General features: G+C 34.2%; 5 protein-coding genes and 1 long non-coding RNA gene across 9 annotated transcripts; 2 read left to right on the top strand and 4 right to left on the bottom strand.

Moving 5' to 3' along the window:
* The first annotated feature begins 2,337 nt into the window (after window positions 1-2,337).
* On the top strand, window positions 2,338-4,774 carry LOC135146509 (polyadenylate-binding protein 4-like). 3 transcript variants are annotated; one of them, XM_064078639.1, is made up of 5 exons: window positions 2,338-2,358; window positions 2,645-2,928; window positions 2,989-3,298; window positions 3,359-4,640; window positions 4,690-4,774. In XM_064078639.1, the coding sequence occupies exons 2-5, from the start codon at window positions 2,655-2,657 to the stop codon at window positions 4,729-4,731; spliced, it is 1,908 nt and encodes a 635-aa protein (XP_063934709.1). In that variant the 5' UTR covers window positions 2,338-2,358; window positions 2,645-2,654; the 3' UTR covers window positions 4,732-4,774. The 3 variants fall into 3 exon arrangements, with proteins under 3 accessions (XP_063934709.1, XP_063934708.1, XP_063934710.1); XM_064078638.1 differs by having other exon boundaries at window positions 2,344-2,352; XM_064078640.1 differs by lacking the exon at window positions 2,338-2,358 and having other exon boundaries at window positions 2,591-2,928.
* An 8-nt stretch (window positions 4,775-4,782) lies between these two features.
* Window positions 4,783-6,057, bottom strand: LOC135146510 (uncharacterized). Of its 2 annotated transcripts, none has more exons than XM_064078641.1 (7): window positions 5,983-6,057; window positions 5,638-5,755; window positions 5,498-5,568; window positions 5,357-5,447; window positions 5,138-5,294; window positions 5,003-5,079; window positions 4,783-4,949 (listed from the first exon to the last, which is right to left on the bottom strand). In XM_064078641.1, exons 2-7 carry the CDS (start codon window positions 5,731-5,733, stop codon window positions 4,878-4,880), a joined length of 564 nt encoding a protein of 187 aa, XP_063934711.1. In that variant the 5' UTR covers window positions 5,734-5,755; window positions 5,983-6,057; the 3' UTR covers window positions 4,783-4,877. The 2 variants fall into 2 exon arrangements, with proteins under 2 accessions (XP_063934711.1, XP_063934712.1); XM_064078642.1 differs by lacking the exon at window positions 5,983-6,057 and adding an exon at window positions 5,873-5,909.
* A 4,156-nt stretch (window positions 6,058-10,213) lies between these two features.
* On the bottom strand, window positions 10,214-15,365 carry LOC135146517 (nuclear protein localization protein 4 homolog). Its single transcript, XM_064078645.1, has 23 exons — window positions 15,273-15,365; window positions 14,963-15,016; window positions 13,798-13,878; window positions 13,643-13,746; window positions 13,530-13,588; window positions 13,426-13,474; window positions 13,294-13,371; window positions 13,187-13,235; window positions 12,917-13,052; window positions 12,626-12,699; window positions 12,438-12,569; window positions 12,218-12,355; window positions 12,018-12,083; window positions 11,843-11,969; window positions 11,673-11,772; window positions 11,531-11,619; window positions 11,429-11,472; window positions 11,306-11,368; window positions 11,200-11,254; window positions 11,043-11,146; window positions 10,456-10,558; window positions 10,335-10,397; window positions 10,214-10,273 (listed from the first exon to the last, which is right to left on the bottom strand). Exons 2-23 carry the CDS (start codon window positions 14,981-14,983, stop codon window positions 10,239-10,241), a joined length of 1,770 nt encoding a protein of 589 aa, XP_063934715.1. The 5' UTR covers window positions 14,984-15,016; window positions 15,273-15,365; the 3' UTR covers window positions 10,214-10,238.
* LOC135146518 (uncharacterized) lies at window positions 11,631-12,016 on the top strand. Its single transcript, XR_010283855.1, has 2 exons — window positions 11,631-11,737; window positions 11,858-12,016. It is a non-coding gene; the product is annotated as an uncharacterized LOC135146518 (long non-coding RNA).
* A 3,390-nt stretch (window positions 15,366-18,755) lies between the features above and the next one.
* Window positions 18,756-21,695, bottom strand: LOC135146529 (store-operated calcium entry-associated regulatory factor-like). The gene is made up of 5 exons (XM_064078656.1): window positions 21,670-21,695; window positions 19,601-19,773; window positions 19,424-19,517; window positions 18,905-19,371; window positions 18,756-18,844 (listed from the first exon to the last, which is right to left on the bottom strand). The coding sequence occupies exons 1-5, from the start codon at window positions 21,693-21,695 to the stop codon at window positions 18,756-18,758; spliced, it is 849 nt and encodes a 282-aa protein (XP_063934726.1).
* A 2,668-nt stretch (window positions 21,696-24,363) lies between these two features.
* LOC135146515 (uncharacterized) lies at window positions 24,364-25,709 on the bottom strand. The gene is made up of 9 exons (XM_064078643.1): window positions 25,512-25,709; window positions 25,335-25,446; window positions 25,227-25,281; window positions 25,072-25,160; window positions 24,836-24,918; window positions 24,704-24,776; window positions 24,596-24,657; window positions 24,492-24,540; window positions 24,364-24,432 (listed from the first exon to the last, which is right to left on the bottom strand). The coding sequence occupies exons 1-9, from the start codon at window positions 25,624-25,626 to the stop codon at window positions 24,372-24,374; spliced, it is 699 nt and encodes a 232-aa protein (XP_063934713.1). The 5' UTR covers window positions 25,627-25,709; the 3' UTR covers window positions 24,364-24,371.
* Between the last annotated feature and the right edge of the window lie 2,182 nt (window positions 25,710-27,891).

The raw sequence follows: 27,891 nt of genomic DNA, 5'->3' as shown, positions 1-27,891 counted from the left end.
TAGCAAGAAGTCGATGCTGTTGTCCCATCCAGTTTGACCTCCAGTGTGTGCATGCCTCATCGAGTCAAATTATCCATAAAATTAAGGGTAAATTATCCCAAGTACATTTCATTCTTTTGTTATACGTAAAGCACCGAACTTTGCCTATTATTTGCTATATAGGATTCCATTGCTTAGCCTCAGTGACCTAAATTACGCCTATTCCAGGTTCTAAGTTCTGCTATTCCCGAAGACTTAAAATAGCATTTTTCATCAATCCACTCGTATATTTTTTTCTCTAAAATTTCTTTCGTTGATTATTCACTAGAGATAATAATGCTGCATTCCAAGTCAAGACTTAGATTTCTTGTTCAGTGCTAAAAACTAACTTAAATTCCTATCTCTTTTCTGGATAACCATAATATATATCAACTTAAATAAAGACAATCGTACCCTACTTCAGCTTCATCAGTGCAGCCCTTTTTCTTCTGCAGTGTAGGAGTTCGTTTCAACAGTTAACCTCACCCTGTGGCTTTGTCAATATTTGAGGGGTCTAAGGAGACGACAGAATAACACCAAAGAAATATCTCATACTTAAGAGTTTGTAGTCTCCTGATTATAAAGTTCTAAGCATATTCGCAATCATACTTACGAATCCGATGGTATGCCAAATCCGGAGTATCCCTGCATTTTATATAGCTTTCAAGCCTGAAAAAGGGCAGACGCACCGCATTGTAATGAGTCAAGCTCCAATAAAGTTTTGTGCATTTCTACCAGCTACTTTAACATGTTTTATTATTTTGGGTGTAGGTAAAAGTTTCAACTCCAAAACTACCTCTCTGGGATCGGCCATAGTAAAAATTTAAAACTATTTTCTTTACATTTTATACGTATGTCCTAAGGAATCTAATTGGTAATCCGCCGACGAAGAACTTATTTGAAAAAGACTGCGTGCACCTGCTTGGGGTCGACTTCTTGGTAAAAGGCTTGCGCCTGGAAGAGAGCTCAACTATTAAATTTTTCTAGTCAGCCTTGTCTAGCGTCTTTTTTTATATGATCTCGGTTCTGGTTATACCCTTCTTGTTTTAGAAGTTTCCTTCTTAGTTTTGTTTGGCTAATTCCTTCTCTTTTACATATATTATTATTTCGATTAAAATTTAAGTTGTTCTTAATAGCCTATTTTACACTTATTTACTTTTTCGCTTGTATTTAGCGTACTTCTTTTATTTCATAAAGCCCTAATAACGTTTAAGTCATAACAGTTTTAGTTTCGTTAGTAACTTTGTACAGTAATTAAGGAGATATCAATCTGCTTTTATATTTCTGTTGCTTATACTTATCTCACCACCACTAATATTATTTACAGTTATAAGTCCATTATAAAAGTAGGCCACCATAATAAGGATTTGTATTGTAATCATACATGTTTACTCACAGGTTGTCACCAGCCCATTATACATCATACAACATTCTATTTAAAAATTAAAAAAAAAATTTTCTTGCAAGTTAACTGGGATTTTAAAAAAAAAAAATCTATATAAGTTTTTTATTGATAATATGGTAATACCGACACGCAAAATTTATTAGGAGTAATAGGATATACATGGGCTTTAAAAATATAACTCTGACGTAAAGTATAGCTGCAAAATTGATATCTTTATTGATATTGCTTTTATGCATTATAAACTATCTGCCCAGCATAACTAGCGCCCCATTAGCAAAAAAATAAATTTTTATATTTACAAAGGGCGATATAATCACGCAAAAAATTAAATTATCAAAAAGGGCATTGTACTAAAGTAAAACAAAAAATCAGTTACTTTCCCTTTACCATTTTTGAATTAACTTTACAAAAAACTCCTTTGAAAAAACTGTTCGTGTTATAATATTTCTTGTAACTTAAGTTTCCTAAATGCAATCTAAAGTGTAATTTATCAATGGTGAGTGCTCATTAAAGAACAGCTGGCATTTAAAGATTGCCTAAGATCATATTTTTATTAGCAAGAAGCCATCTTACAAATTTTATTTCAGGTATTACAATACCTACAGAGCTTTTAATGCTCGAAAGTAAAATAGGTATTAGCATGTGCATCGTTGTAATTTACTTGCGCACCATATTTAAAAGTACTAAGGCTATAAAGAAATATCATCGCTTTGAATTTAAAGTTTACTTTTGTAAACTATATTCCACGGGGGTCCGGATTAGTCTTTTCTTTTCCATGTGGGTAATGTTGCTGCGCTGAAAAGGAAACTACGTGGTGTCTGCTTTCCTAATTTGGTATAAAAATAATTTAAAGCATGGTACCCTCTTTCGATTTAACAATCATGAGCCTCCCTCGCGGAGGTTCTGCTCCCCGTGCTGCCCTGCTTTTGGTGCCGGTTTCTCTTGCCCTTCTTTACTACCGTTTTTGTTACTTGTGGCTTTGAAAAGTCGTTTTTATTTAATTTATTACTTGTATTGTGTGGGTTACTCTGTACTTATAGACTATGACTATGATATGGTATTAGTGCAGCATTATAATTCTTTTAAATTTAAGTAGAGTTGCTATATTTTCCCCTTTCACGGCGAGCTATGTATTTTTCTGCCAAAGTTTATAAACTACTCTTACTTTACTTTAAGTTTTTGATTTCTCTAAAATTTTCCTACACTAATTTTGTTACCAAGTTTTTATAAAATGGAGGAGCGTCCCACTCAATCTTATCCATCTGCTGTCTCGGATTCCCAAACTTCGCCTCATGCACCTGATGACTTAAATTTGCAAACGACTTCTGCATCCTTTGGCCCCGCATCTTTATACGTTGGAGATTTGGCTCCGTCTGTAACGGAGGCACGCTTATATGAAATTTTTAACGCTGTTGGCCCTGTTGCTTCCATTCGAGTATGTCGTGATTTAAACACAAGGCGCTCTTTAGGTTATGCCTACGTAAATTATCGGAATGCCGTGGATGGTATTTATTAACCGAAAGTTTATTATATTGATTTATTTTTTTTTCTATCCATATATTTAGCGGAGAGAGCATTAGACACTATGAATTTTACAGTCATTAACGGGCGGCCTTGCCGGGTCATGTGGTCTCAACGGGATCCCACTATCCGAAAGACCGGGAGAGGGAATGTTTTTGTTAAGAACCTGAGCAAAAATATCGATAATAAGGCGTTAGCCGACACTTTTAGTATGTTTGGCAACATCTTATCTTGTAAAGTGGTTGAATTTGAAAACGGATCTGGTGGCTTTGGCTACGTGCATTTTGAAACTGAAGAGGCCTCTAAAGCCGCTATACAAAATGTTAATGGAAAAATTTTGGATGGGCAGAAAGTGTAATATATTGTATATAATTATCCCATATACATATTTATTAAGACTCGCGCCTTCGTTAGTTGTGTGGAACCGTTTCTTTCTAAGCAAGAAAGGGGTTTAGCCGAAGATGAGCCACCCAAATTTAATAATCTATATATTAAGAATATTCCCGAGCATATAACTGCTGAAGGTTTGAAAAAAGAATTTGAAAAGTTTGGGATGGTGGGCAGCTGTGTTGTAATGACAAATGAGGAAGGTCGCTCGAAAAAGTTTGGTTTTGTTTGTTTTGAGGATCCCGAAGATGCTAAAAAAGCCTTAAAAGATTCTGCCGGATTAGAAATTGACGGGGCTAAAGTTGCGGTGAGTAGGGCTCAAAGGAAGCGTGAACGCACAGCCATCTTACGCCAGAAATACGAACAAGAGCGAAATCTTAAAGTGCAAGGCAATAACGTTTACGTGAAGAATTTAAGCGAAAGTGTTGACGACACCCAGCTGGAAGAGCTTTTTTCTCCGTACGGAGTTATTACTAGTGCGAAGGTTATGAAAGATTCCAAAGGAGGCTCGCGCTGTTTTGGTTTTGTCTGCTTTTCCAAACCGGAAGAAGCAGCGAGCGCTATAGTAGCTCTTCAAGGCTTGTACAAGGATGGCAAACCACTCTACGTGGCCCTCGCTCAAAAAAAAGAGGAGCGTCTTGCCCATCTCTCTATTCAGCACCTGCAGCGGCAGGGTAACTTACGCATGGCTAGCCCAGCGGCCGTCTATCCCGTACAAGGCGTCCCGCTATTGCCAAGACCCGGTATTATTGGTGGACCTTTACCCTACAAAAGTCCTCGCTGGGGCGGTCCAATGATAAAGCCAGCTTTCCAGTACGTTAGTCCTCCTGGTTTTGTGGGGGTGCTTTCACCGCGCCCCGCATCTCTAAATGGTCTGGTGCTTCCAGCCCACCAGTCGTTTCAGCAGCAACCCTTAAAAGGATCGCGAAACCAAACTCGCGCTTCTCGATTCGGGCAGCGCTCTCGCCCCAGCAAGATACCTTCTTCCAAAAGTACGGAGTCGGTATCTAATGCTGCCAGTCCTAAAAGAATTCCGAACGGAGCTTATGAGAAGGCGCCACCTACTCCCGAGTTGACTCTGGAGTATTTATCTTTACACTCTCCCACTACCCAAAAACAGTCTATTGGCGATCGGCTGTACCCCTTGGTATCACAGTTAAGCTCCCCTGGCTATGCCAGGCAAATAACTGGAATGCTTCTGGACATGGACAATACAGAACTTTTGCATCTTTTGGAATCTCCAGAAGCGTTAAAAGAACAAGTTGATAATGCATACAAGGTGCTTGAAGCACATAGAAACCGAGAAAAGGTGATATAATTGTATACAAATCTTTTCGTTATTAATATTCTCTGTCCAGGAAAGCAGTACTACCCCATTTGAATTGAGCGCTATGTTTTAATGTTATTTGGAAAAAATCGATTAGTGGTAATAAAGGTTTTTTTTTAGTTTATCTTTTTGACTTTGCTTATCGTACACTCGCCTTTGATGCCTACAAACTAAGTAGTATTGAATTTTGGTATTTTCAAAATTTATTTTGAGAATTTCTCACTGTTCCTCACAATCCAACATTTCTTTGTCAAATCTTTTCTTGTCTTGCTCATAAAGTTGAAAAAATTTCTTATTGACGTTATAGTGTTAATTTTTAACAATAATTATAAACTTAAAGTTACTTCTTTTTCGGAAGAGTCTAGGTCCTTCCAAGAAGTTCTCAGCGCATTGTTCACCTCTTGGGTAGATAAATTGTTCGCTATTGTTAAATTGCCGAGTGATGCGCAAATACTTAATAAGGCTATAAGCTCATAAACCCAAATCGGCGAATCGTTGCTGGCAGAACCATGAAAAGGCACTTAAGGGGCGGCGAGGGCCTTTGGGATCACGTCTCGCTTTAAAATTAGGCGCTTTCTTGCTGTGGCTGGGGAGTCTCCCATTTTTTTCCACTTCTCGCCCTTTTTCCAAAGAGTGCTACTTAACAAGCAGACAATAAATTCAGGAGTAAATAAAAAAAGAATAAAATTCAAAGACACCGTTTTAAACGAGTCTTGGCACACGTCACTAAAAGGTACCTCCTCTTGAGTGGATAAAGATTCTACTCGCTCCAGTTTGTCGAAAAGAAAACTTTCCCATATTAAAAGCAACTGGTCTTATAATATATTGTACCAGATTACCTTCTTTCTAAGCGCAGTCGAGTTATTGTTTTTTTAGCTGTTCTTATCTTTTGTTTAAGTGATTGATTTTGCTATTTGATAAAGAAAAACTTAACAAAAAATTTTGATAAAAAATAACTGTAAAATTTCAGAGGTAATACCTTTTCAATTTCGCAAATTTGCTTTCGTAACGCCTCACAGCAACTATTCATATTAGCGCTACCTTGAGAGACCCTTTCATTTTTTTCTTCTGCCATTCCACCATGAAAAACAGTTAACCTAATATTATGCAGATAAATTTTTTGTAGTTAAATATTATGTTTAATACATCATTATCACCAAAAAAATAACTGCGTACTAGTATTGTAACATTATAATTTCGGCATAGTTATTTACCTGGTAAAGCTCTTTACATAGGTAAAGATATTATCTAAAAAAATTCATATATATACACCTAACTTTCTTATAAATACAAATGTTACGCAGTTCCTAAACATATAATTTACCCGATTGTAACCCAGTAGGTTTGTCTTTACTATATAATAAAAAATATATTAAGCGAGGTTGGCACAATCCCTAACTATCAAAAGGATTCACGTAGCCTAGTGGGTCTTCCTGCCCTCAGAAACATATACTGATGTGGGGAAACCCAAAGCTGCACATCATTTAAACCAAATATTTCCCTTGGATATAAAGAAACTTAAAGCCGATGAAAGGTGGACATGCACTTAACGTGAAAAATTAGTTGAACCATTTCAATTAGACACGCAATGTGCCTAATATAAAGTTAATAAAGATAGAGATGTTAATAAAATTTAACTTAGAGCAAGAAGTAAGATTTACTATTGTAATAAGGCGTAATCCGCACCGAAGGAAGAGTTTTTAAAAGCTTTATTAAAGAAGGCTATCGTTTTTTAGTTCCTGTCCATAAATTTCTAATAAAAATGATACAATAATTTTCTTATAGTTTTATAAATTATATTTTTTTAGTTTCATTTGCAAGTTTAAGTTATTTATTTATTTGTAAAGGACTTTCGGTTTTACGGACTTTAAATACTATGAGCTCCAAACAGGAGTAATTGCATTTCCATATTAGAATATAAAAGAAGCACGTGATACGGTCACAGCAGTGCTAACCACGCTCTAGGTGAAGTGATTTGGTCTTACTTCGGACCATTAGTACTCCTCGCAAGGTGCACTTTCCCTACCTAATTATATCGAAGGGCGCAATATTAAAAATTTCATATACATTGATAATACACTTTACGTCAAATATGAAAATAGAGCTTTAGGTAATATATATTATCATATTAAGATTTATAAAAAAAAGCTACTCTATAACAGAGAAATACAATTAGAAAGAAAAATATTCAAAACTATTATCAATAAATTGGACAATGTAAATAATATATAAATCAAGCAAGCAAAGTGTTAGGTTTTAAGCCCCAAACGGATTTACTTGTTTGCTTACCACAAGCCCTTCCTTGGACGCAGTATTATAAAAATTAAAGAAATATTTATTACACACTATAGCAGCTTATAATAGTGTTGTACAAAGAGATAGACTAATAGGAGTCGAATAGAGTTAAAATAAAGTTAAAGGTGACATGTAACAACTTGACTGGTCCGCTATTCTTTGTGGTGCTTCCAAGTCGAGAACCCTATAAAAAGAATTCTTGAGAAATATGCGGAATAAAGCAGTATAGGTATGTTAGCTCCTCAATAGTTATGTGCAAATCGTTGATGGATATTACAGCCTCCCATAACCTAGATGCTGATAATGCTAAAGGCGCTAAATTACCTTTATTAAACCACCTAACTTTAGCCTTCTTAAACAAAAAGGCTATTAGCATTTATATTCAAACAAATAAGTGATCTTTTTTTTAAAACTAAATTGTCGCCAAAACAATATACAGTTAATATACGGGGACTGCGAGTTAAATTTGATTAGAAAAACAAAAATTAGAAGATATATGAAGACTGTAGACAGCGGCTTAGTGTGAAAATCAGGAAACACCAAAAAAGGGCGAATATTTTTTGCAGGCACACAACCTATAAAAAGAGTGTTCATTCCCTTAGGAGTGAATGTGCAGCAATACTTATAGCACAACTGTTAAGTTCCCAGGTGTATGGGTCTTACCTGGTTGTGTTTAACCATTCAACTTGTTTTTTCAATTGGAAAATAGCTGTTTTTTCCGACCTTGTAAAATTATAAAAGTTAGGGAAAATACAAATATTATTATAGTATCGTTTATTTTATTAGCATACAAATAGGTATTTTACAAAAAATTCCACAAGACCAATGACCGAATCGAAGATTTTTAACACGGTGCTCTTTCTCTCTGTCCATCTTGCTTCTTGTTTAAGTTCTAGTTCCGACTCTTCCTCGAATTTGAATTTTTTTTTTAGGTTACCTTCCTTGTGTCTAATCGTTGATTCTTTTTTAACAACGGCTCGAAATAACACACTCATTAGTTATTAAAAACTGCACCAACCTTTTTCCTTCTCCCAGCAGTACTGCAAAAAGTTTTATAATATATATGTAGCTGTAGAATTTCAGTAATCGTTTATTAAAATCTGGATAGCAAGCAGCCTACATAAAATGTCCTTGACCACTTCAACCTACGCCCTGTAAATGCCTAGAAAACCTACATGTTGTTGTTTATTATATCTTATATCCAATTACGCATAAGAAATCTTCACAAATTATCTTTAATTCATAGCCCATTTCTATTAAAACAAGACAGCGTTGCGATAGTTGCAAGTTTCACCTCTGTTGAGTTTTGTAGAACATATATAGAAATTTTAGGAATGTTTTTTACTTTTTTGAAAATTATCTTTTTGGGTGATGAAATTTTATAGTTCAAAGAAAGTATTATCAGAGCGTTTAATTCTGTAACCACTACTGGAGTGCATACTACAAAAAAACTATAATATACTTCACTCCAAAAAAAAAAAATTTGTACGAAACCCTCCTTCATTAAGAAAATATTTAGGGCGGGTTCTGCCGAATATGTAAAACTTTACGGTTAAGAGAAAATCTTGCAACTGGGCCATATACTCTAATTTAAAATCTGCAATTCTTAACCTTTCGTTGAAAATATCAGAATCTAATCTGTGAAGGCGCAATTTCATACACGCAAAGACCCAAAAACAAAGTGTCTTCTGCAAGTTAATACCCTAACCGCTGAGCTACGACGACAATCAATCTTGGTATGACAAAATTTACATATTTATAAACTTTTAGGCTCTCACTCTGCTGTGTGTACCTCCTAAAACATTTTTAAAAAACAGTACAAGATGTTCAAATTTTAGCATTCAACAGCACTTTTCCTTAAAGATCGACCCCTCTCCCCTAGTTCAGACGGGGGTATTGTAAAGACATGTTCTTCACTACCCCAACTGAGAGCAGCTCAGGTTTGGGCGGGGGGGCTGCGCATATCTGCTTAAACGTACGTTTTCTACCGTGATCGACTTTGTCACCATCTTAACTCCTATCTTAATCGCTACTACTTTCCTGAAACGTTAAAACTTCCTATGTTCCTTCACCCGGCAAATACTGAATATTAGGGCCTGAAAAGTCCAAGAGCTCGACTAGTACAACCGAAATTGCAGAAACCGTCCACTATTTAGAATACCAACAAGCTTTTAGTTTGTTGTCCACACATCAAATAACATTAGCTGCAATATTTTTTGGCAGAGCAAAAGTGTTTAAGTTTTTCAGGGGCTCATATTCAAGCTTAATTAATTGTAAATCCCATCCGAGCGTTACGGTCATTTGAGAATAATTTAGTGCTTATTTGTAGAACTAAATTTGATGAAAATATAACGTAAAATAATATAAAATATACTATAGGGTATCAATATAGTCCATGGTGTCTCTTTTTTTTAAGTTTTCGGTGCATTCTCCCCAGTTATGCGTTAACATAAATAAGAACAATAATAATTTTAAACTACTATATGCGGGAGCCCTCGAAAGCTTAGCTGGACCTCCAAGAATTCAGCTCTTGGCGCCAAATGATGTTTCTTTATTATACATCATTAAGTCTCCAGGTCTTAGTTTGCTGTCAATTACGGGAATGCTCGTAAAAATTAATGTTGCTCAAAGCGTAAAGAATTATATTTAACCCTCCTAAATGTTAAGCGCTTTTAATAACAATGAAAAAATAGCTATCTTTTTAACATTTATGTTGATTCTGCTCTGGAATTAACATATCAAATATTTTTGTTTTAGTAAACGACTGGCAAGGGATACTTACTCTGAAAAGTTAAAAGAAATTTCGTAGCCTTACATCTATATATGCAGAAAAAGTGTTTTGCCTTTTTAATTATTTCAATACTAAACTATAGTTAAATGAACTATTAGTTATGCAACCGCACCTTGAGCCTATTGCTCTGTTCATAACAATAACAAACTACAAGTTTTTCAATAATAACTTTTTTAGGATACTAACAGCTGCGATAAGATCTCCTAAACCTTCAAATATTGGACACTAACAGCTTTTAGGGCAATGCAGGAAACACGGCAGAAATAACAAGGAAAAGAAATTCTCTACTTTAAGAACTACAAACCCTCATAGATTACGCATAGTGCTTTCGTTCCTATGGAATTAAGACTTACTTGAGTCGCTACTTACCTCCAATTAAAGAGTGGAATATAAACAAAGGAAAGATAATAGAGCTTTTCACAATTTAAAAGTAGTAAATTTAGTTTTTTAAAACCGTCTTAACAACTTTTATTCAAGTCGAAAAATTAAATCATTTAGTGATGGGGAATGCCACATACTTCACAGTCACCTGCGTAAATAACAAAAGCAACAAAGATTTTTTTAAAAAATAACACAATAAAGAAAGTTACCAGTTTTTTTACTGTTCCTAAAAGTACAAAGCTTACAAACAAATCCATCGTTAACTTCTTCGTCTAAATAAAATCCGAACAATAATAAGCAGTGGGACAACGCAAGCACAGCGCAAGTCACCAGAAACGCTGGCCAGCGCAAGTATGTTCAGCCAGTCGTTGGAGCTTATCCACTCCCTCGCCCCCTCCGCGCTCTTTTCCCGGACGATGCAGGCCAGTTTCGTCTTTGTATATATTAATATGATTTAGGAGCTAAAGCTTTTACTTTTGTTTACTGCTAAAAAATATTAGTACATGTAATTTTGATAAATTTTTTTGAATAATTTTTTATTGACAATCGATCTTTGGTGTCACCAATCGTTTTTTTCATAACTATATATTGAGCGTTAAAAGAACAATAAATAATAAATTTCCTTTAGATAGTTTCTTTTCATCGCTTCCTTTGTCGATATAAATTAGTTAAATTTTCTAAGTACAATTAAACTCTTAAAACTTAAACGAAGTTTTCACACTCATAAACAAGTTATCGAATGGTAAATAGTACAGTTTCCGTGACTCTCATTTTTTAATATTTCAAATATGGCTAAAGCTCGTGTGGCGAATACGACATGAAATACCAAAATGCCAAATATATAACTAATGGAGCCAATATAAAAAAGCTTCTATAAATTCTGGCCAATGGAATATATTAAGAAAAGAAGAGAGGACCACTTGAAGGGAATAGACGTCGGAAGTGGCCAGATGCAGCAGCAAATGGAAATCGCTCAATGCCAAAAGAGGGGTGGCGCTTGACTCCACGTGTTGTTTAACGGCTGGTAAATAGCCCTTCATACTTTTTATATTTCTTTTTATAATTTGTGGATACCGGCAAGCGTCAGTCGCGTGCCCAGCAACTCTCTGTTTTCAATAGGAAATGCGCCCTGCACCCCCAGAATAGAACGCTGGACTTTAGTTTACACCAATAATAGTACGTTTCCGGGCGTTGAGGAGGCAAAAGTGACCGGGCCTTGAGCGACAGGTGCTCCAGCTCCAACCTTAAGAAAAAAACACTTCATTTTATTCAGTGGACCAATGAAGCACTTGTAAAGACGTACATTGACCAACAAAAAGTCCAAGGGAAAGAAGGGGTCGGCACTGGCTGCAGCATGTATGCAACAACCGTAATTGCTACAATAATAACGAGTCCAGGTTCTTACCAGGGACGGTATTTCCATATTCGTCCTTAAACGAGTATAAGACGTCAGGAACGTACTGGCTGCTGTCCACTGGTTGCACAGCGCCTTTGCTGCCCACTGATCAATAGGAAACATAGTAGCCAGTAAGAAACCACGGACGCACTCAAACGCTGTGGTTGGCCGAAGAAGTCCAGCAGAGACCAAGGACATGCCTTGATTCGATATCTGGTAAGCTTCCAGGCCCACCTGCCCTTCTTGATTTCCTTTATTATTATTATTATTATTATTATTATTATTATTATGAATATAATTATTATTATTATTTAAATATACCGGAAACAACAACAGTTACGAACTTGCTCCCGTAATAACCTTCTTCAGCTAACTTGCAAGGAGACCTATATTTATTTTGAAACTCAGCGGCAAGAATACACTCGAAAGAGCTCAAGAAAAAGGTATCCTGAAGAAAAGAATAATAATACTTATAATAATAAAAAAATATTATGACTTTATGTCTCTTGTGCCTGACCAACCCCCCTCCCGCATTTTCAAGGTCCGTAAAAATGCATCCGACCTGCCGGGCCAGTTATTAAAGGTCAATAAAGTTGTAAGGAATAGGTTAGGTCATTTACAGTTAATTAAAAAAATGCCTCCTTCCATTGGTTGCACCAAGTACACGTGGCATTGAAAATAATAATATCCACAAACCACTGCGAGGCCGAGTTGTGAAAGAAGGCCGTGGAGGACAGTTTCTTGCGGATCATCAAGTAGTTGCAAAGTAAAAGCGTCACTTTCCTGCGGAGGCTCGTATATGGCAGCCACGCGGGCTTTCACGCCAAGAGGGACCTAATTTTAAGCAAAACAAACAAAAAAAAAGATAAATCAAAGTTTACATTGGAAAGTTCAGAAAAAAATAATATAATATTACATCATAAAAAGGTTCATATTGACCAATCAGAAAGCCAAAGCGCTGTCTTCCGCCGGAAGAACGCCAATAGTCCAAAAACATATCGAGAACCTGCGGAGACTCAAACTCGACGTAGTCCACGTGCCTAAATGGCTAAAGAATTCAATTAACCGGAAGTGGAGCGCCATGAGGCAGAGCAGGTAACATACTTGAGAATTTAAAGTTAACGCGGTTGGTTGACAGCGCGAGCAGAGTCCTTTTGGCCAGGACGGATGCGAGCAGTCTTAGCGGGAATCAATAGAATAAATATTAAGTATAAAATTAAAAAAAGCGAAGAAATATGAAATTTAGAAAAATTATACTAAATACAATTATTTAAAAAGAGTAGAAAGTAATTTAATAGGAACAAAGGTATAAAAAATTTACAAAATAATAGTAAAAAGTAAGTACACTCCGTCGTAGACTAATTACGTGTTAATAAACTTAGAATAGTGAGCGACCTGAACGAACTGTAAAGCGCCAACGAGGCAACGAAAAACATTTGTCGTTCGACTGTCGTTTTTTTAAGAAACGCGTGAAAGTTTGAAAGGACATAAACTTTATTTTCTTTTCTTTAAGATATTCTTCGTCAAATGGCTTAGAAGCATTAATAACATTTAGAAGAGAAATAAATATAACAAGAAAAAAGAATTGCTTATTATAATTAATGCAACGTTAACAAAAGTATAAATTTATTTTTTTTAAAAAAATAGCAAATAAGAAAAGCACACTTCTAAGTCCACGCAGTGCAGACACTTGTCCTTTAAACAATGCTTGCATCTAGATAGCCGGCGATTGTTAGAGTCTTAACAACGTTCGCTTATAGAAAAATACACACTTTAAGGGATCATAAGAGCGTTTAATAAGGCCAGCTTCGTTGGAGAGAATAACATCGACGGGATCTTCCACTACTTCCCTAAGTGCTATAATAGTAATACATTTTATAATAATAGTGTTTGGAAATTGCAACTTATCCGAAATTTCTTTTCTGCAGGGATCAGAATATAAAATTAAATTTTCTATATTATCAAAATTAACGACACTAAAAAGATTTATGTTACTAAAGAGCTTTACCGGAAGGCCTTTTAGTTTTGAGTTCGGGACTAATATTAATGTAAACCACCGAACCATTGCTTTTGTGAATGTTATAATAAAGTAAAAATAAAAAACCTTTATTATTATAATACTTCAAATTTGTTTTGGACAAAAGAAGATCGGAACGTTGTAATTCCACTGAGTCGCACTGAAGCGACCAGTTGCTGTCCTTGGATACCAATAATTCGGCTTCGAGCTAATTGAAGAAGGGAGTGTGGCAATTAAAAAAATCAGACCAAAAATTTACTTTGGAATACAAGTCGTTCACCGTTAGAAATGTATTTACGGTCAACCGCGTGGACCCCGAAGGCCCCCTGATTAATATTTTCTAAATACATAACAAATATAAAAATTCATGTCCTTCAGCTTGAAGAATATTTTAATTTTTTCATATGCAAATTTTACTAGTTCACATAAACTGCAACAAAACTAATTAAGGTGATAATTGGCTCTTCCTCTTTACTTGATATGAGATTCTTATTATAAAGTTGCTCGGCTCTATTTCAATCTGTTTCATAGTTATTCTGACTAAATTTATTTTTTAACCTTCAACGCTATTAATAAGGTCTTTACACAAAAAAGTATAAAAGCCTTCAGCGCACTTCAGTATACTCCAAGCAAGCATGTTACACTTGACGTAGTGATAAGAAGACATGCGCGTTGGCACAAGCTCGATGTCAGGAGATTTTTTTTAAAGTATAACTTCATTTTTTTTTTTATTCTTTAGCTGGGAAATTTGTAAGTTTCAGTATGGCATAAGTTAGTGGATTTACACTTTCCAGTGATGCATGCTAATAAGATTTTAAGGCACAAAAGTGCTATTCTGGTTTGGTCGCAGCTTCGTAAATTCAATAAATATCGCTTTCACTTAAACAGCGCCTTTCTTACAATAGCAAAATCTTTTTAATTAAATGTTACAGCTCCTGAGTCCTTCCTGACTGCTTTCGTGTTATCTATGTTTACAGTAATGCACGCCAACACTGTTAACGTTATCCCACTATATTTTACTCTAAATTTTTTAAAAAGATTGACTTTCAAGTAAATGTAGATGATTCGAAAAGTACTTTTTATATGTAAATATGCGCTATTTAATGGGCAAATAACATTGTCTAAAAACTTTCTGTCCGGATCTTATTATATTTAAAAAATAGATAAATGTTTTAAAGTAAAATTGAGTGTACATCTCATGCGTCACCAAGTTAACTTTTATTCAATTAATTTAATTAGCGTAGAGTAAAAATGATATTACGCTCAAAAAAATATATGAATTAATATAGTTACAAGGAAAGTAGGCCCAGGTAAACTACTAAAATAAAAATAGTTACTATTAGAATAAACCGGACCTTTGTTGTAAAATTTCTACTACAAAAAAAATTAAATTGTATACGTGAATATGTAGAAAAAATTATTACCTTTTGATGATTCAATGACATTACTATAAACGGCCAACCGAAGTAAAAAAAAACCTACAAAAAAATTAAGAAAAAGTTAACGTTACTTATGTGAAGAGCAAAGATTTATATAAAATAATTAGGGAAAATAAAACTGTTTAACATAAAAAATGGTATAAAAATAGTTGTTTAAAGTTAAATATAGTCAAGTAAACTTCAAAATATAAGCAAATAATAGTGTTTACTATTCCTTTTTATATAATTTATAGATTTATTGTTTACTTATAATACCTTATAGTATTAATAATATTTTTGTTATATAAAATATTACTATGTTTACTTATGCTAGTAAAAGAAAAAAGTTTAGCAAAGTAAATGATTGTTAAGCAACTTCACGTAACCCAGAGCTCACAAGACCAAATGGGAGTAATAGCTATCTGAGCGAAATACTAGTGAAGCTAAACGTCTCAGGCTCAAGTACTTAAATAGTAGTAAGCTTTCTCATTTGATTTTGGGACGGGGCTTCCATGTTACCTTCTCTTAGGGAGGCTACCCCCCATTTTCTTTTACTTTTATCCTAAGCTAGTCAAGGCCCTTAACGATTCACCAGGTTTGTAAGAGAATTAGTCAGAAAAGACATTTGTACAAAATAAGAATTAGCTCTAAAAAATTACAAAACTTCCAAACTTTTTGTATATATATTATTGACTTTTGCAGTTGGTTAGTAACCTCGAGCCCATTGTTTAATCTGGCAGTTAAAATTATGCGTACAAAACAGTTCAAGTGATAAAATCCCAGAGTGCAACGAGTGTGCTAGTTTGGTAACATATATTTTTTATTAGCGTAAAATCATTTGCGTCTACTCAAGTTATGTGTACAGAATGTATTCCAGCGTGTCTACCCTCTCGAAGGCTGCATTACAAAAAAAATTTTAGGTTTTGCGGAATACAAAATAATAAAATGATTTAAAATTATTGCTGCAAAAATGGATTATTTGATTAGCCGAAAGTTTACATATTTATTGCTTCCTTAATGGATCTTTAAGATGCTTAAATTAACAATAGTTATATCCAACTGACGCTTCGATAAAAGCGAAACCTATAACTAATGAAGATCATTCGAGCATACGCTTAAAATCAATTCTCCTTTAGTTTCTAACATATTTTTGGTTGTGATATTGTTATTATTATGAGCTGAATTAGTTTATTTAAAGTTACAAGATTACTATGCAGAGTATGGTTGCCAACGAAGTACGGCGCACAAGTTAGCAGCCTCAACAGTTCATTCTGCTGTACTAGAGTGCTGCTACAGTTAACGGTGCATAGAAAGCCCATGCGAGTGAAACGTATGCCAGCTTGTTGCACATAGTCACAGTATACCTCTTTTGCTTATTAGCGGGGCATGTGCTTGAGCTACTTCCTTGGCCTCGGCTATAGCAAATATGCCGTGCTCACCCGACTGTGCTTGGCTTAATAAGCCCGCCAGCGTCAGTAAAAGATCTGTGTGATATCTTGCCCCGCCTCCAACAGGAGACAAATTCGGAGGCACACCTGCACACTCAATTGAGAGCTGTCACTTTTCAGCGTAGAAACCCGTGGTATATGTTTCAGGTAGAACAAGGAATTATATAGAGTAAGCGTTAAACACATTGTACAATTTCGCCTTCCAAAGATTATTGTGAAGAACTATTAGTTCTTTTTCAAGCATGAGGGCCCTGTGCAATTAACTGCGCCTCTATAGAGTGTGTGTGCTCTCTATCATGCCTATGTCTCTGTTATTTAACCCCTTAAAGGTTACTGGTTACTGTTTTTACCACTTGTTGCCTAGGTTCAGTTTGCAAGAGTAGGTCTATGGAAATTGACTCTAAACGACAGACTCGATCTCTGACAAACAAATTTGGTTAAGTTTAAGTACCATGTTTTAAAGGAGTAGGCAGCAACCAACAAAACATAAAAAGTGTTAAATTCAGTTACCAGTGAACGTAAAACAAATCTATTTTAAGCCCCATAGTTTTGACCGTTAAAAGAGTTAAACGTACGAAAAACCGTCGACCAGGGCAACCAGGGGATTCGCAACAAAGCAAGCCCCTGTGACTAACCGCCGGCGCACCTTATTTCGTGAGTAATGACACGTTGCACGATAGTCTAGAACTTGAAAGCTTTTTCTGAAATGCAACTGACTATTTCTTTTGAACAAATTAGTAGGCATGATAATTTACCAGTGGGCTCAAGAACTTACAAATATATCCTTGATAGACGCACGCTTCCGAGGGCTCCGCACTGCGCTTTAAGCACACATCTGTTGCATGTAAACCTGGTACACGCACATATGTATATGCGCACATAAGTTCATGGTTCCGGAAACTTGATACGAAGAACGCAAAATAACCTGAGTTAGCGGCAAAACTAAGCAGTCTGCGCTCCATTTAACTGAGCATCTGCACAACTCATAAATAAAATATAATAGTGATAATATTGAGGCTTTCGCGCCTTCCTTTTAATCTATTTTTTTGGCACTTTTATCTTCTGTTTTTGTTAAATATTTCCTCGCACTTGTCAGACCGTGGAGTAAAGTTAGTCTTATGAGCTGTGGTTGTTCTTCAATAATGTTTAACGTTAAAGACCGCAACGGATAGGCTACTTGCCTTAAATTCTTCGGCTGTTTCATGGTCTCTGATAACTTTTAGTTGCTAATACTTTTTTTAAGCCTGGTGAAAAGATCCTTATATTTAATTTATTATCACTATTATTACTGAAACAGTTAAGGGCTCTATCGGCATATTAGACGGAACCTGTGTTATTCTCTCTGACTACTTTCTTTTTTTTTAATTGGTGGAAAGTAGAGTAACTTTTATGACTGTGTCTTTCGTCTTTTGGTTGCTTTTCTGAAGAATAATGGTTTTTGAAATTCTTTTGTAAAAAAATATAGACGTTAACTCTTTTGAAATTCTTCCTCTATAGTTTGAAGTCCTTCACCTAAAGTATGTTGGCGTTGTATTTTTTGTCTGGTAACTCCAAAACTGACACATGCTTATTGCACCAGGCGTTGGAAAAGCGGCCTACTACAGTAAACTTAGCACAACGTTTTCTCTTTTACTACTAAAAGTGGGTCCGCCTTTAATAAGAACCCTGAAAAGGGGAAATTTTATAAGGTATTATGTGTTTACTAAAGAGGTGCTTAAAATTTTTTGAAAACAATAATTTGTTCTTGCGTTGAGTAAATTAAGTAAATGATATAGTGATAAAGTGGAGAACACGCGCGACTCGCTTCGCACAGCCGCCAAAATAGAAAAAACAGTTACTAAAACATATTATGTTTAAAAACTTAAATAAGTTTAAGCAAAAGTCGTTACTCAATAAAAATACAACTATTAACGGCGCAACTCCAGTATTTAGCCAACGCTTTACTTTTTTGAAGTTATATATCAAATTAAAATTTAAAACAAAGTAAAGCTGTTTAGTCAGCAGAAACAACAACTTAAATTGCCAATTTAAATTTACTTAAATTGGTGATAACTCTCCCTTAAGACTGTTAGGAGCAGCTAAGATTTACAATAACGCTGCTCAACTCAACTTTAAATTGAATTATGAATTTAAGACGCTCAGAGCAAGCACCGTTAGAAAACTTCCTGAAGTATACTACCAAGCATATCAGTATTAACCAGTGTGTATAAAAGCAAAGTCAATTATATTATTCTCTTTCTTTTCTCTCACTATCAAATTTTTGAAAATTTCATTGATATAAATTTATATTAAAAAGATCAACCCAGAATAATTAAGTTCAATTTTAATACAATTTAAAATTTCGCAAGTAATTATCTTCTTTCTGTTGTCCCAGAACCCGTTGAGCTATATGTGGAAGAGCTTCTTGTAGGAAACGAGCCGTGAATAGTTTCTAAAGGATCTAAAGTTCCAAAAAGTAAAACATTGACAGCCAAAGTCCTTATCTAAACAAAAAAGGAACCAGAAAGTGAATTGAACGTCGTGGAGCCAAAATCTCGACTTCTATAACTTCTAAAACTGTTCCTTTGGGCCCCGCCGAGGAAGTACCCGGATAAAGCCCCTAATCCCAAGCCTGTCCAAAAATTGTGACCAAGTCCTAGCCGGGAAAATCGTCGAAAAGGAGAGGAGGACGAAAAGAAAGACGAATCGCAACGAGAAAAATTATTGTTTTGCGAATCGTAAGTAGGAGGAGGTGAATCTGGTGGGGAAAAAGAGTTAAAATTCCTCCCGTTTGAAAGTGGACGCCCTCCTGTTCTTAAAAATCCGCTAAGGACCGCATATATGATGAAAGCAGCAGCGGCAAACCAAACCAAGTTGAAAACTGTAAGATAATTATTATTAGTAAAGCCCTTTCGACTCGTAGGGTGTTGAAAGTTTTGTTTTATGTGTAAGTCGTACTTTAAACCACAGGAGCCCTTTAATATGTACCTAAAAAAACGCATACGCCAAACAAAATAACTTTTTTAATCTATAAAATTACACGTCATTAGGTTGAGAGTAGCCTTCACAACTCACCACAGTTTTACCAAGCTCTAGATGAAAGGGAAGCTGAGCAGTACAGCGCCAGTGTACATCTAAATTATATCAAAAAAAGTTAGAATTTCCCCGTTTTTTTATTTATAATATAAAATATGTCAATAACGTGTCAATAACGTACCACTTCCATCGAAACCAGCATTTTCACAATAAACAAATTCCGGCTCAAACAATTTGCAGCCCTCACCTCCTACACAGTTTAGCTGAGGAATGGGTCTGAGACGCCTACCTGTGGTGAACTCTCCCTTGTAAAAAGTAAGTATATTTATATCTTCTAATAGTATTCGTTCTGTGCTGGAATTAGGTTTTCTTGATAAGCTAGGTATTATTAGGAATAAGAACACATATAAACTATTTTTAAAGTTCATAAAATTTTATTAAAGAGTTGACAGTGCAAATTATTGGTAATAAAGCAAGGCCAAGGTCTATTGCCACAATTTTCTCACGTGAAAAGCAACCTAAATAAGAAAGCATTGTTTATGATAAAATTTTTTTTGAATGACGCGTTTATAGGCTATCTACAAATGTTTCGACAAATAAAAAAGTAAACCATTTATGCTTGTCCACTTGGGGAATAAGAGATCCAATGTTTTTAAACTCTTTTTACCGTATGAATTTGATCATCTAAATAGAAATTTTAACATTAAATAAAAATTTACCATATTGGCTGTTAAACTCTTTTCAAATTCGTCATTTGCTAAGTTAACGACTTATTCTAATTAATACAGAATATTAAATATATATATTATAAGCTGGCAAAATTAAACTTATCTGTTTTTTACTGTCTACAAAATAACAAATTGTAAATTCTATATTTTACCTTGTTAGAGTGTAATACTTAATCGTAGTTTTGGGTGTTAAAGATATTCTTTTAAGACTTAATAATTATAGACTATAGGCTGTTAATTAAATCCGTTAAGCAAACAAGAGTCTTTCAAAGCTTAGAGTACAGATCGTCATTTAAATTTATTAAGCAAACTATAGCCTCTTAAAGCTTTTTTCCTATTAATTAGGGATTTTAGAGGCTGATGAAACTACACATGTTAAAAAATCGTCAATCTTCCATGACTAAACTACAAATGGGCAATTTCTAATTAATTTGTTGTAGTTCTTTTATCATCAGGGTTAAAGAAATTTTTCCAAGGCTCTAAGCTGCCGAGCTTTACCCTTAAACCTAAATCTTAAACCTATTGGTTAAGGTTTATAAAGAAGGCAAGCGTTTAAATTAACTCTTTTTAAGAGCTAAGGATAAAAAATTAAAAAAAAACAAAATGATAAAACTATTAAGTGCTTAGGGCAAGTACGAGAAAAGACCTTGATAGAAAAAGATAGCCTCAGCGTGGATGATATTAATTAAGTCAAGACCAATAAGCTGTTAAGAGACCCCCTGACGCTTCTCGCTCTTAGCTACTATTGGTTTAATATCGTTTACATTTGTGCGTATATAAAGCTTATTAACTTCAGTAAACAACGAAGGTTTATGGGTGGTGGAAGGGTTGGGGGGCATTCTCCCTTCAGGGTGAGGGGCTCATAATTGCGGAGGCCTGACTGGCAGCGGTGCTGACTAGTGTCCCTAGGTGGTCACTAGACTAAGCGGAACGGTGGGAGCCCGGACTCGATATTTCTGCTTTTTCAGTCCTTCGGGACAGTCATTATAGCTCTCTAAAGAGCGTACACTGGCGGACACTTTTGCCTCAACCCCTGCAGAGGAGGGGAATTTCAGATTAAGCCGCTTAGGTTCTGAAGAAGACCGGCCGTAGTATGCCATTGCTAAAAAAAAAAAACTCTTTTAACTTCTCAACTCCTAATGCCCGCCTGCTTAGCTTGCTTAGAGGGCTGCTTATTCTCTAACTACTAGACTTGACTTTCTTAAACTAAGAATAAGAACGTTTTAAACAGACATGACTAAGATCTTAGGGCAAAAATGTAGGTAAGGACAGTTTTATATGAATTAAAGTATATTAAGCTGCGCAAAAATTATTCTACATAGTATAAAGCAGGATAATAATAGGTCGAATAACTTAGTTTGTTATATTTTATTGTTTACAACAGAAAAGATTTTTTATATACAAAATTTACAATTTATTTAATCTTAAGCCAAAATTGTATAAGAGAAATCGAACAAACTTAGTAAGAGGAGTTTTATATAATAAAATGTTTAACTTCCCTCTCCTTAGTTTTTTTACTTACTGTGTTTCTCCTTTGCACCAGTTCATTTAAGGTAAAAGTTGTAAGTTCTCCTACTATCATGTTATCGATCAATATTAGGGAATGCAACCCAGAGGGGTGAAACCGAATATGGGTTACAAGTTTAATTTTAAGTTGAAGATTAACAAAATTGAGAGTTTATTTCTCATAATAGGCTAATATTAATAACAAGTGACAGACGTAACGAACATGTTGGTGTTATGAGTTATAACCACGTCATAAGGAAAAAAGACTTTTAAAATCACGAATGAAAGGATCTTAAATTGTTTGTGAAGGATTTCTACAAAAAAAAATTAATTAAATAATAAAAGATTACAACTTTTATTTTTCAATCCAAAGAGAGTGGATCCTGTTTGCAATCTCTATTTAAGAGGTTTAATATTATAAACAAACCATGCATTAAGAGAAAAGAGTAGGTGCAGTTGCACATAAGACCTTTTACTTATTGTTTAGAATGTATAGTACATTGTAAGGTTTTTTTTTTTCCTGGAAAAGCGATATTATGTTCCAGAACATAATTATATTCACTCCATTCGAATTTAAACTTGCAATTTTGCATTCCTGTTTCATAAATGTAAGATGTTTTTTAGTGTCATGGCGAGCTGGTTATGAATTGGTTGTTATCTCCATAGTAACAGAATTGATACCTATTTATAGGTAACAAGTTAATTATCTAATAAGTGCTAGAAGAGCGAATACAATTATAAACCTTTAGGGAATTCATTACCAAACTAATAAAAATAATTAATTAATTCAAAGAAATGGAAGCTAGAGAAAGCAGGCTAAACTGTAGTAGATACAAGCTGTATTTACCGTGGGGTTAGTCATAGTGTGTATGAATCTGTGTATGAATCGACCTTAAAAAATTAATGAATTTTAGAACACACGTTAATTATGATCTACCTGCGTATTATTGCGGTTTAGTTGTAGCCAGTAAGGATAAGATAATGAAAATTTACATTTTTTTGATTATCAAGCTTTGTACCAGTACTAGGGTTTAGCTAGTCATTGCAACATTACCAGACCACCAAAATATAGCTGGGTATATTTGCAAGTGCCACACTCGTTATTTTATTTAAATTTACAGTGAAACTTAAGACACTACGACAACTTTTCATAAACGCTTCCTTTGTGTAGCTCTTTTGCTTTTTTGGAACTCTTAAACTGGTGCATACCTCTAAGCAAATTAAATTGTCAAAAAGACTAAACGGAAAGGATAGGTTAAAGGTGGAGTAAGGTTAATTTTAACCAGATGTTTTATTGGTTACAACGATTTCTCGTAAGTGAACACGATTGCTCCTACAAGAAATGATTACAATTCTTCGCTTTTATAACATAATTACAAATATTCATATAAATTAATATAGACAGAAACTTTTTAATAAAACTCAAAAAAAATTAATTACATTTTGAAAATAAGTACCGGCGTTTTACTTATAGCCTATATAGAATCGAAGGGATAATTATTTTGCCAGATTTTCTGCATACATCTTGTTTGGTTTGCCCTAAACGTAAAAGGTATCTTAAGATTGTAAACCCTATATAACTTATAAACTATTTATGGTTAATATGCTTGTCTTCTTTGATAATATGGTTTATATTAACTCTTAACACGTATATAATTAAAAGAAGTGTAAGAATGAAACTAAACCAAACTCGCAGTTGAGTTCTAAGAGTTCCCTTCTATTTATGGTTGAGGGCTGTTGCACATTCTGCAAGAGCAAATACTCTCCCTCTCCGAGGCCCTCTTTGCGAACTACTTTATATTTTATAGAAAAACATAAAGTTAAAAAGTTTAACATTAATAATGGAGCTTTGTAGAGGTAGAGGTTTAAACAATTTTATATCACTCGGAGGCGCCTCTTTATTGAAATTTATAAACAGTTCGACTTTTTTTTAGTTTTAAAACTTAAGAGTTTGTACTAAATTATTTCAAATTAAGTCGAGAATTAGACCTATTAATTAGATAGTACCGGTAATATACTAGCACATCCCTAGCTATGAAATTCGTTTTTTTACAGAAAATATTACTAATCCTTTGGGTTATTTTTTTTGAGAACGAGCCTTATCAACCAAGTTTTTCTTAATAATTTCAATCTTTTTATTATGTTTTCGGTACTCTAGACCTCCCGCAACGCCAAAGGGTGAAAACTTACATCAGTGAGTTATGTAGTCTTAACAAGCATTAATATTAGAGTTAGTAGTCTCTATCGAGCAGAAATCGTTTTCTTAATTTTACTTTATATATCGAATATATACCGTTGATAATTTTTTGTCTTATCCTTCATGTAGTTCCGCTAAACATAATTATAATTTTATAAATATCAGGCCATATCTCATACCTAAATAGAGTGGTAAGATTTTTAAAGGAAAATGACTTAAGTAATAAAAGAAAATACCGGTAGTAAAACTTGTTTGCATGGTTACAGTTTGTATAAAAAAATTATAAAAGTAGTACACTCAAAATATATTTATCGACCTCGATAACAATTTGGCCACCACAAACACATCTTTAAGCTATTAGTGCGTAACAGCATCTTAAACAATAAAAAAGTAGGAACCGTTCGGGTTTTTAAGAAAAAGGGTAAAGCAAAGAAATTATATAAAAAAGATAAAGTAATTTTATCAAAGAGAAAACGGCAAGTTCAACTAAATATAAAGTGATAAACGTTTTTAAATATTTATTATATAATCGACAGGTAAAGCCTGATTTCCTGCGGCAACAACCGTTTAAAGGAATCTTTTCTGGTATAAAAAACAATAAATAGAATCTAAAAACTTATAATAAGATCTTAAAAAAATACACGGCTATCCCAACTTCAATATTATTTTCCGTCATTTCCCCCTCAAAACCTGTAACATACGCTACACCTACAAATCTCAGACACAAAAGAAGAGGGACAAAGACCTTCTTTTAAAGCAAGAATGGCAGTGTGGACGGCATCTTCCAGTTCCATATCCTTATTATATCTAAAAAAAATTATTATATATTATAAAATTAATAAAGGCCAAAAACCTTTTTTCTAAAAAATTTTTAGCATTAGTGGAATTTCGTCCGATAGCAGAAGCTTTCCAAGCAAAATAAGAGCCTGTTGTGCTCAAAAAAGTTCAGTGGCTTTCTAAATTCGAAGAGAAGGAGGGGGTCCACCTGAAGGGTCGATCTGGTAGAGCTTCGGGCCTTGATGGTCGTAGCCAGCCATTAGCAACGAAACACCGTAAGGACGAACACCTCTAATAAAGTAAACAATACTTTTAAATTATATTTGGTATAAAGAAAAGAAAGTAAAATGATAAGTCAACATTACAAACTTAAACTACTACAAGAAAACCACCAAAAAAAAAACAAGCTTTAATATATAACACAATAACTGTAAAAGGTGCTACCCGGATTGTGTAAATTCCTGCATAACAGAAGCAACTTCCAGCACATTTTGTAAAGTTGGCATTTGTTCTTTATATATATTGTAGTAAACCTAAAAACAATAGTATTAAATTAAAGGAAAGAAGAAAAATAAACGCTTCTTTAAAAAACATAAAACCTGTGCAATTTTTTGGGCCTTTTTAACTAAAATTCGCGAATCTGCTCCTAAACCACTTTTTTGAAGTATAGATTACTTTAAATAAAGCATAAATAATTTACACTGGACCTGTAGACCACTCCAATATGTTCATTAACCTGGGAAATTTTATCAACACTGGTCTCATCCACCAACACTGAAGAGAGCTTTTTTTCAGTAGCAATAACAATACCGTTCGTGGCTTTTTGAATTAAAAAAATTTTTTTTCCAAAAGTAATAAACATTTTAGCAGGCAGAGAAGAATGCCTTTTATTCCAATAGATGTGGCCCCTGATTGAACAGCGTTCAGAGCGTACTCAATTTGTACCAGCTTTCCAGAGGGAGAAAAGGTTGTTAAAGAAAAATTATAGCGCTCTGACATTAAGTTAAAAATATAAACGGGTAAACAAATGTTATGTAAGTGATATTAAAATTCTTTAGCGCTCAAAAAGAGGTTGACTTCATTTAGACTCCCCAAATAAACTTGACTAATATTTTTTACTAACTTAGTAGTAGCCCAACCTCTAGCACATGTCAACCGAAAACAAAGTGTCAAGTTTTTTGAATGAGGTTAAACCACTTAATTATAAGCCCACTCCGCTGTTTTTTTTAGGTTAACTTCAGCGAAGCTTTGTTTACAATCATGTTTGAAAAATTATATTACAGAGTAATTTGCATATACGTGATGAAGTGCGAATAATGACATGATTGCACGTTTAAAAAGTGTAATAAATACTATTTTTGTAAGAATTGTTTAGAACGATATAAATAACTGTTGAAAAAGATGCTTACCTGTTTGGTGTAATAAAGCCATTAGAATTTTATATTGTAATAACAAAGCCAAAAACAAGTGCGCGAGCTTATATGAAATAGAGACTGAGCAAGGATAATTGAAGTTACAATCTTTATTGCAAAATAATATAAGACTATATTTTACTAATGTTTAATTTCAATAAAATTGAGCAGGTTTATTACGTATTACTTATGGCATACTGGAAAACAGGCGCTGTAATTTAGTGAATAAGGAAACTGCCAGAGGAAATTTATAAAGAGAGCACAGGACATATAGACGAGACTTCTCAAAATATAAAGTTAATATACTATCTAAAAGGCAATAAATTTGGAGTAGTAGGTAATTAAGGTAGCTTCGGTTTGAAGTTTACTTTTTCAAACCCCCTTCTCCCCAAAGGGAGTAAAAGGGAATGGCCTTAGTACGGAATTTAAAGGTATTTTATACAAACTATAGTGTTAGGTGCAGATGATAGAAGTCGAAATTATTAACCTAAAGGAGTAAACTGAAATTCTTAAAAAATAAGCATAAAAAAAAAGTTATGCTGGGAGTAATCTTTAATAGAGAAAGCTAGTGGTTGCTACCAAGGGAGTGTTGAGATAGTCGACCAGAAAGTTTTGTGTGGAGCATATCGAGGGTTGAATGCGCGATGACCTAAGCATCTAAAGAAAGCTTTGCAAAGTTTGTAATAGATAAATCTCTTCTATAAAAATTAAAAAAGGGCTATATGCGAAAACGTATATACTTAACTTCTTTATGAACACTCAATGGTTAAGCTGAACAAAAATAAAGCAGCTTTTTAATATGAAGAGGCTATGGGTAAGGAAAAAGTGGTGTTTTCTGAAGTCACTCGACTATCTGATTATATATACTAACAAGAGTTTAGTTTCCCTTGGTGCTAATTATTTAACTCGTGTATACAGCTACTATATCGGGTGAAAGAAAAACGGAAAGTGGTCAAACTTAAGTGCTCCTCTGTTACAAGATTTAGGAGTTGTAAACAGAGCTCATTTATTGTTGTATAATTTGGCTAACTACTAGAGTAACCTTATAGTATAATATATATAGTTCAGTGGGTTTAAAATATATTAATTAATAAGTATATCCTAAGCTATTTGTTACTTCTAGTAAGTTAGATAAAAAGGAACAGCCCGAAAGCACAAAAGGTTTATACTTTTGCCCTTCTTTTTCCACCATAATAAAAAAACAGGTGAAACTAAATAGTAACGTACATCTAATACTGTTCTATCTTTGAACCTTCGGTCGATTGCTTAAAACAAATACTAACGCTGAGTCCAAAGAAGTCAAGAAAAGGCATGGAATGTTTTTAATGCGATTATTTAAGTAAAGATCTATGTGAGCTTGTCTATCTTACAACGGATGCCCTTGTCATATGCATACGCGGCTTGCCCTTTGGATGCACGAGAGGGTCGTTGTAAAGCTTTATTTAAGTCAAATGTATATAATAATATATTAAAGGATACGATCAAGTTACTTGAAAGAATTATATGAGATAAATGAGCCCCAAAATAAATAGCAAATTTTAAAAACAAACGTAGGTTGAAGTCAGTAGAAGGAAGAGCAAATTACAAAGATGCAACTAATAACAAATAATTTTGACTGGTATCTGACATTCTATATATAAAAGTGGATCTACTCTCAAGATAAACAGTAGTTAATGACAAGGTCTTCTTAGAAAAAGACGGAACAAAAAAACTGTTAGACGGAGATGGTAACGAGGTCGTTAACTAAGATTCTAGTAAAAATACATAAAATTTTATAACATGTGAGCAAATTATAGTTTAAAATAGTATTTAAAGGTGTCATTTTTTAGTTTGCTGATAAACAGCTAATAAT

Source organism: Zophobas morio, unplaced genomic scaffold (assembly GCF_036711695.1).
Source record: "Zophobas morio isolate AGI-343-1 ecotype UQ-CSIRO unplaced genomic scaffold, CSIRO_AGI_Zmor_V1 ptg000238l, whole genome shotgun sequence".
NCBI lineage: Eukaryota > Metazoa > Arthropoda > Insecta > Coleoptera > Tenebrionidae > Zophobas > Zophobas morio.
This window is presented reverse-complemented; position numbering and strand designations above follow the sequence as displayed.

Bases quoted from the DNA above. Each gene is read 5' to 3' on its own strand.
- LOC135146529 (XM_064078656.1), bottom strand. From the start codon at position 21,695: ATGAACTGGTGCAAAGGAGAAACACA. The intron at 19,372-19,423 runs GTAATTTTATAG...GCGTTTTTTTAG, and splicing joins TACTCTCAACCTAATGACGT to GTACATATTAAAGGGCTCCT. The intron at 18,845-18,904 runs GTTCCTTTTTTG...TTGGAACTTTAG, and splicing joins GACGTTCAATTCACTTTCTG to ATCCTTTAGAAACTATTCAC.
- LOC135146509 (XM_064078639.1), top strand. From the start codon at position 2,655: ATGGAGGAGCGTCCCACTCAATCTTATCCATCTGCTGTCTCGGATTCC. The intron at 3,299-3,358 runs GTAATATATTGT...CGCCTTCGTTAG, and splicing joins ATTTTGGATGGGCAGAAAGT to TTGTGTGGAACCGTTTCTTT. The intron at 4,641-4,689 runs GTGATATAATTG...TTCTCTGTCCAG, and splicing joins CACATAGAAACCGAGAAAAG to GAAAGCAGTACTACCCCATT.
- LOC135146517 (XM_064078645.1), bottom strand. From the start codon at position 14,983: ATGTCATTGAATCATCAAAAG. The intron at 13,747-13,797 runs GTAAATTTTTGG...TTCTTCAATTAG, and splicing joins TGAACGACTTGTATTCCAAA to CTCGAAGCCGAATTATTGGT. The intron at 11,970-12,017 runs GTCATAATATTT...TCTTTTCTTCAG, and splicing joins TCAGGCACAAGAGACATAAA to GATACCTTTTTCTTGAGCTC.
- LOC135146510 (XM_064078641.1), bottom strand. From the start codon at position 5,733: ATGGCAGAAGAAAAAAATGAAAGGGTCTCTCAAGGTAGCGCTAATATG. The intron at 5,448-5,497 runs GTAATCTGGTAC...AATATGGGAAAG, and splicing joins CGACTGCGCTTAGAAAGAAG to TTTTCTTTTCGACAAACTGG. The intron at 4,950-5,002 runs GTAACTTTAAGT...AACGTCAATAAG, and splicing joins TAGACTCTTCCGAAAAAGAA to AAATTTTTTCAACTTTATGA.
- LOC135146515 (XM_064078643.1), bottom strand. From the start codon at position 25,626: ATGTCAGAGCGCTATAATTTTTCTTTAACAACCTTTTCTCCCTCTGGA. The intron at 24,777-24,835 runs GTGGACCCCCTC...TGAGCACAACAG, and splicing joins CTACCAGATCGACCCTTCAG to GCTCTTATTTTGCTTGGAAA. The intron at 24,541-24,595 runs GTCTTTGTCCCT...CGTATGTTACAG, and splicing joins CATTCTTGCTTTAAAAGAAG to GTTTTGAGGGGGAAATGACG.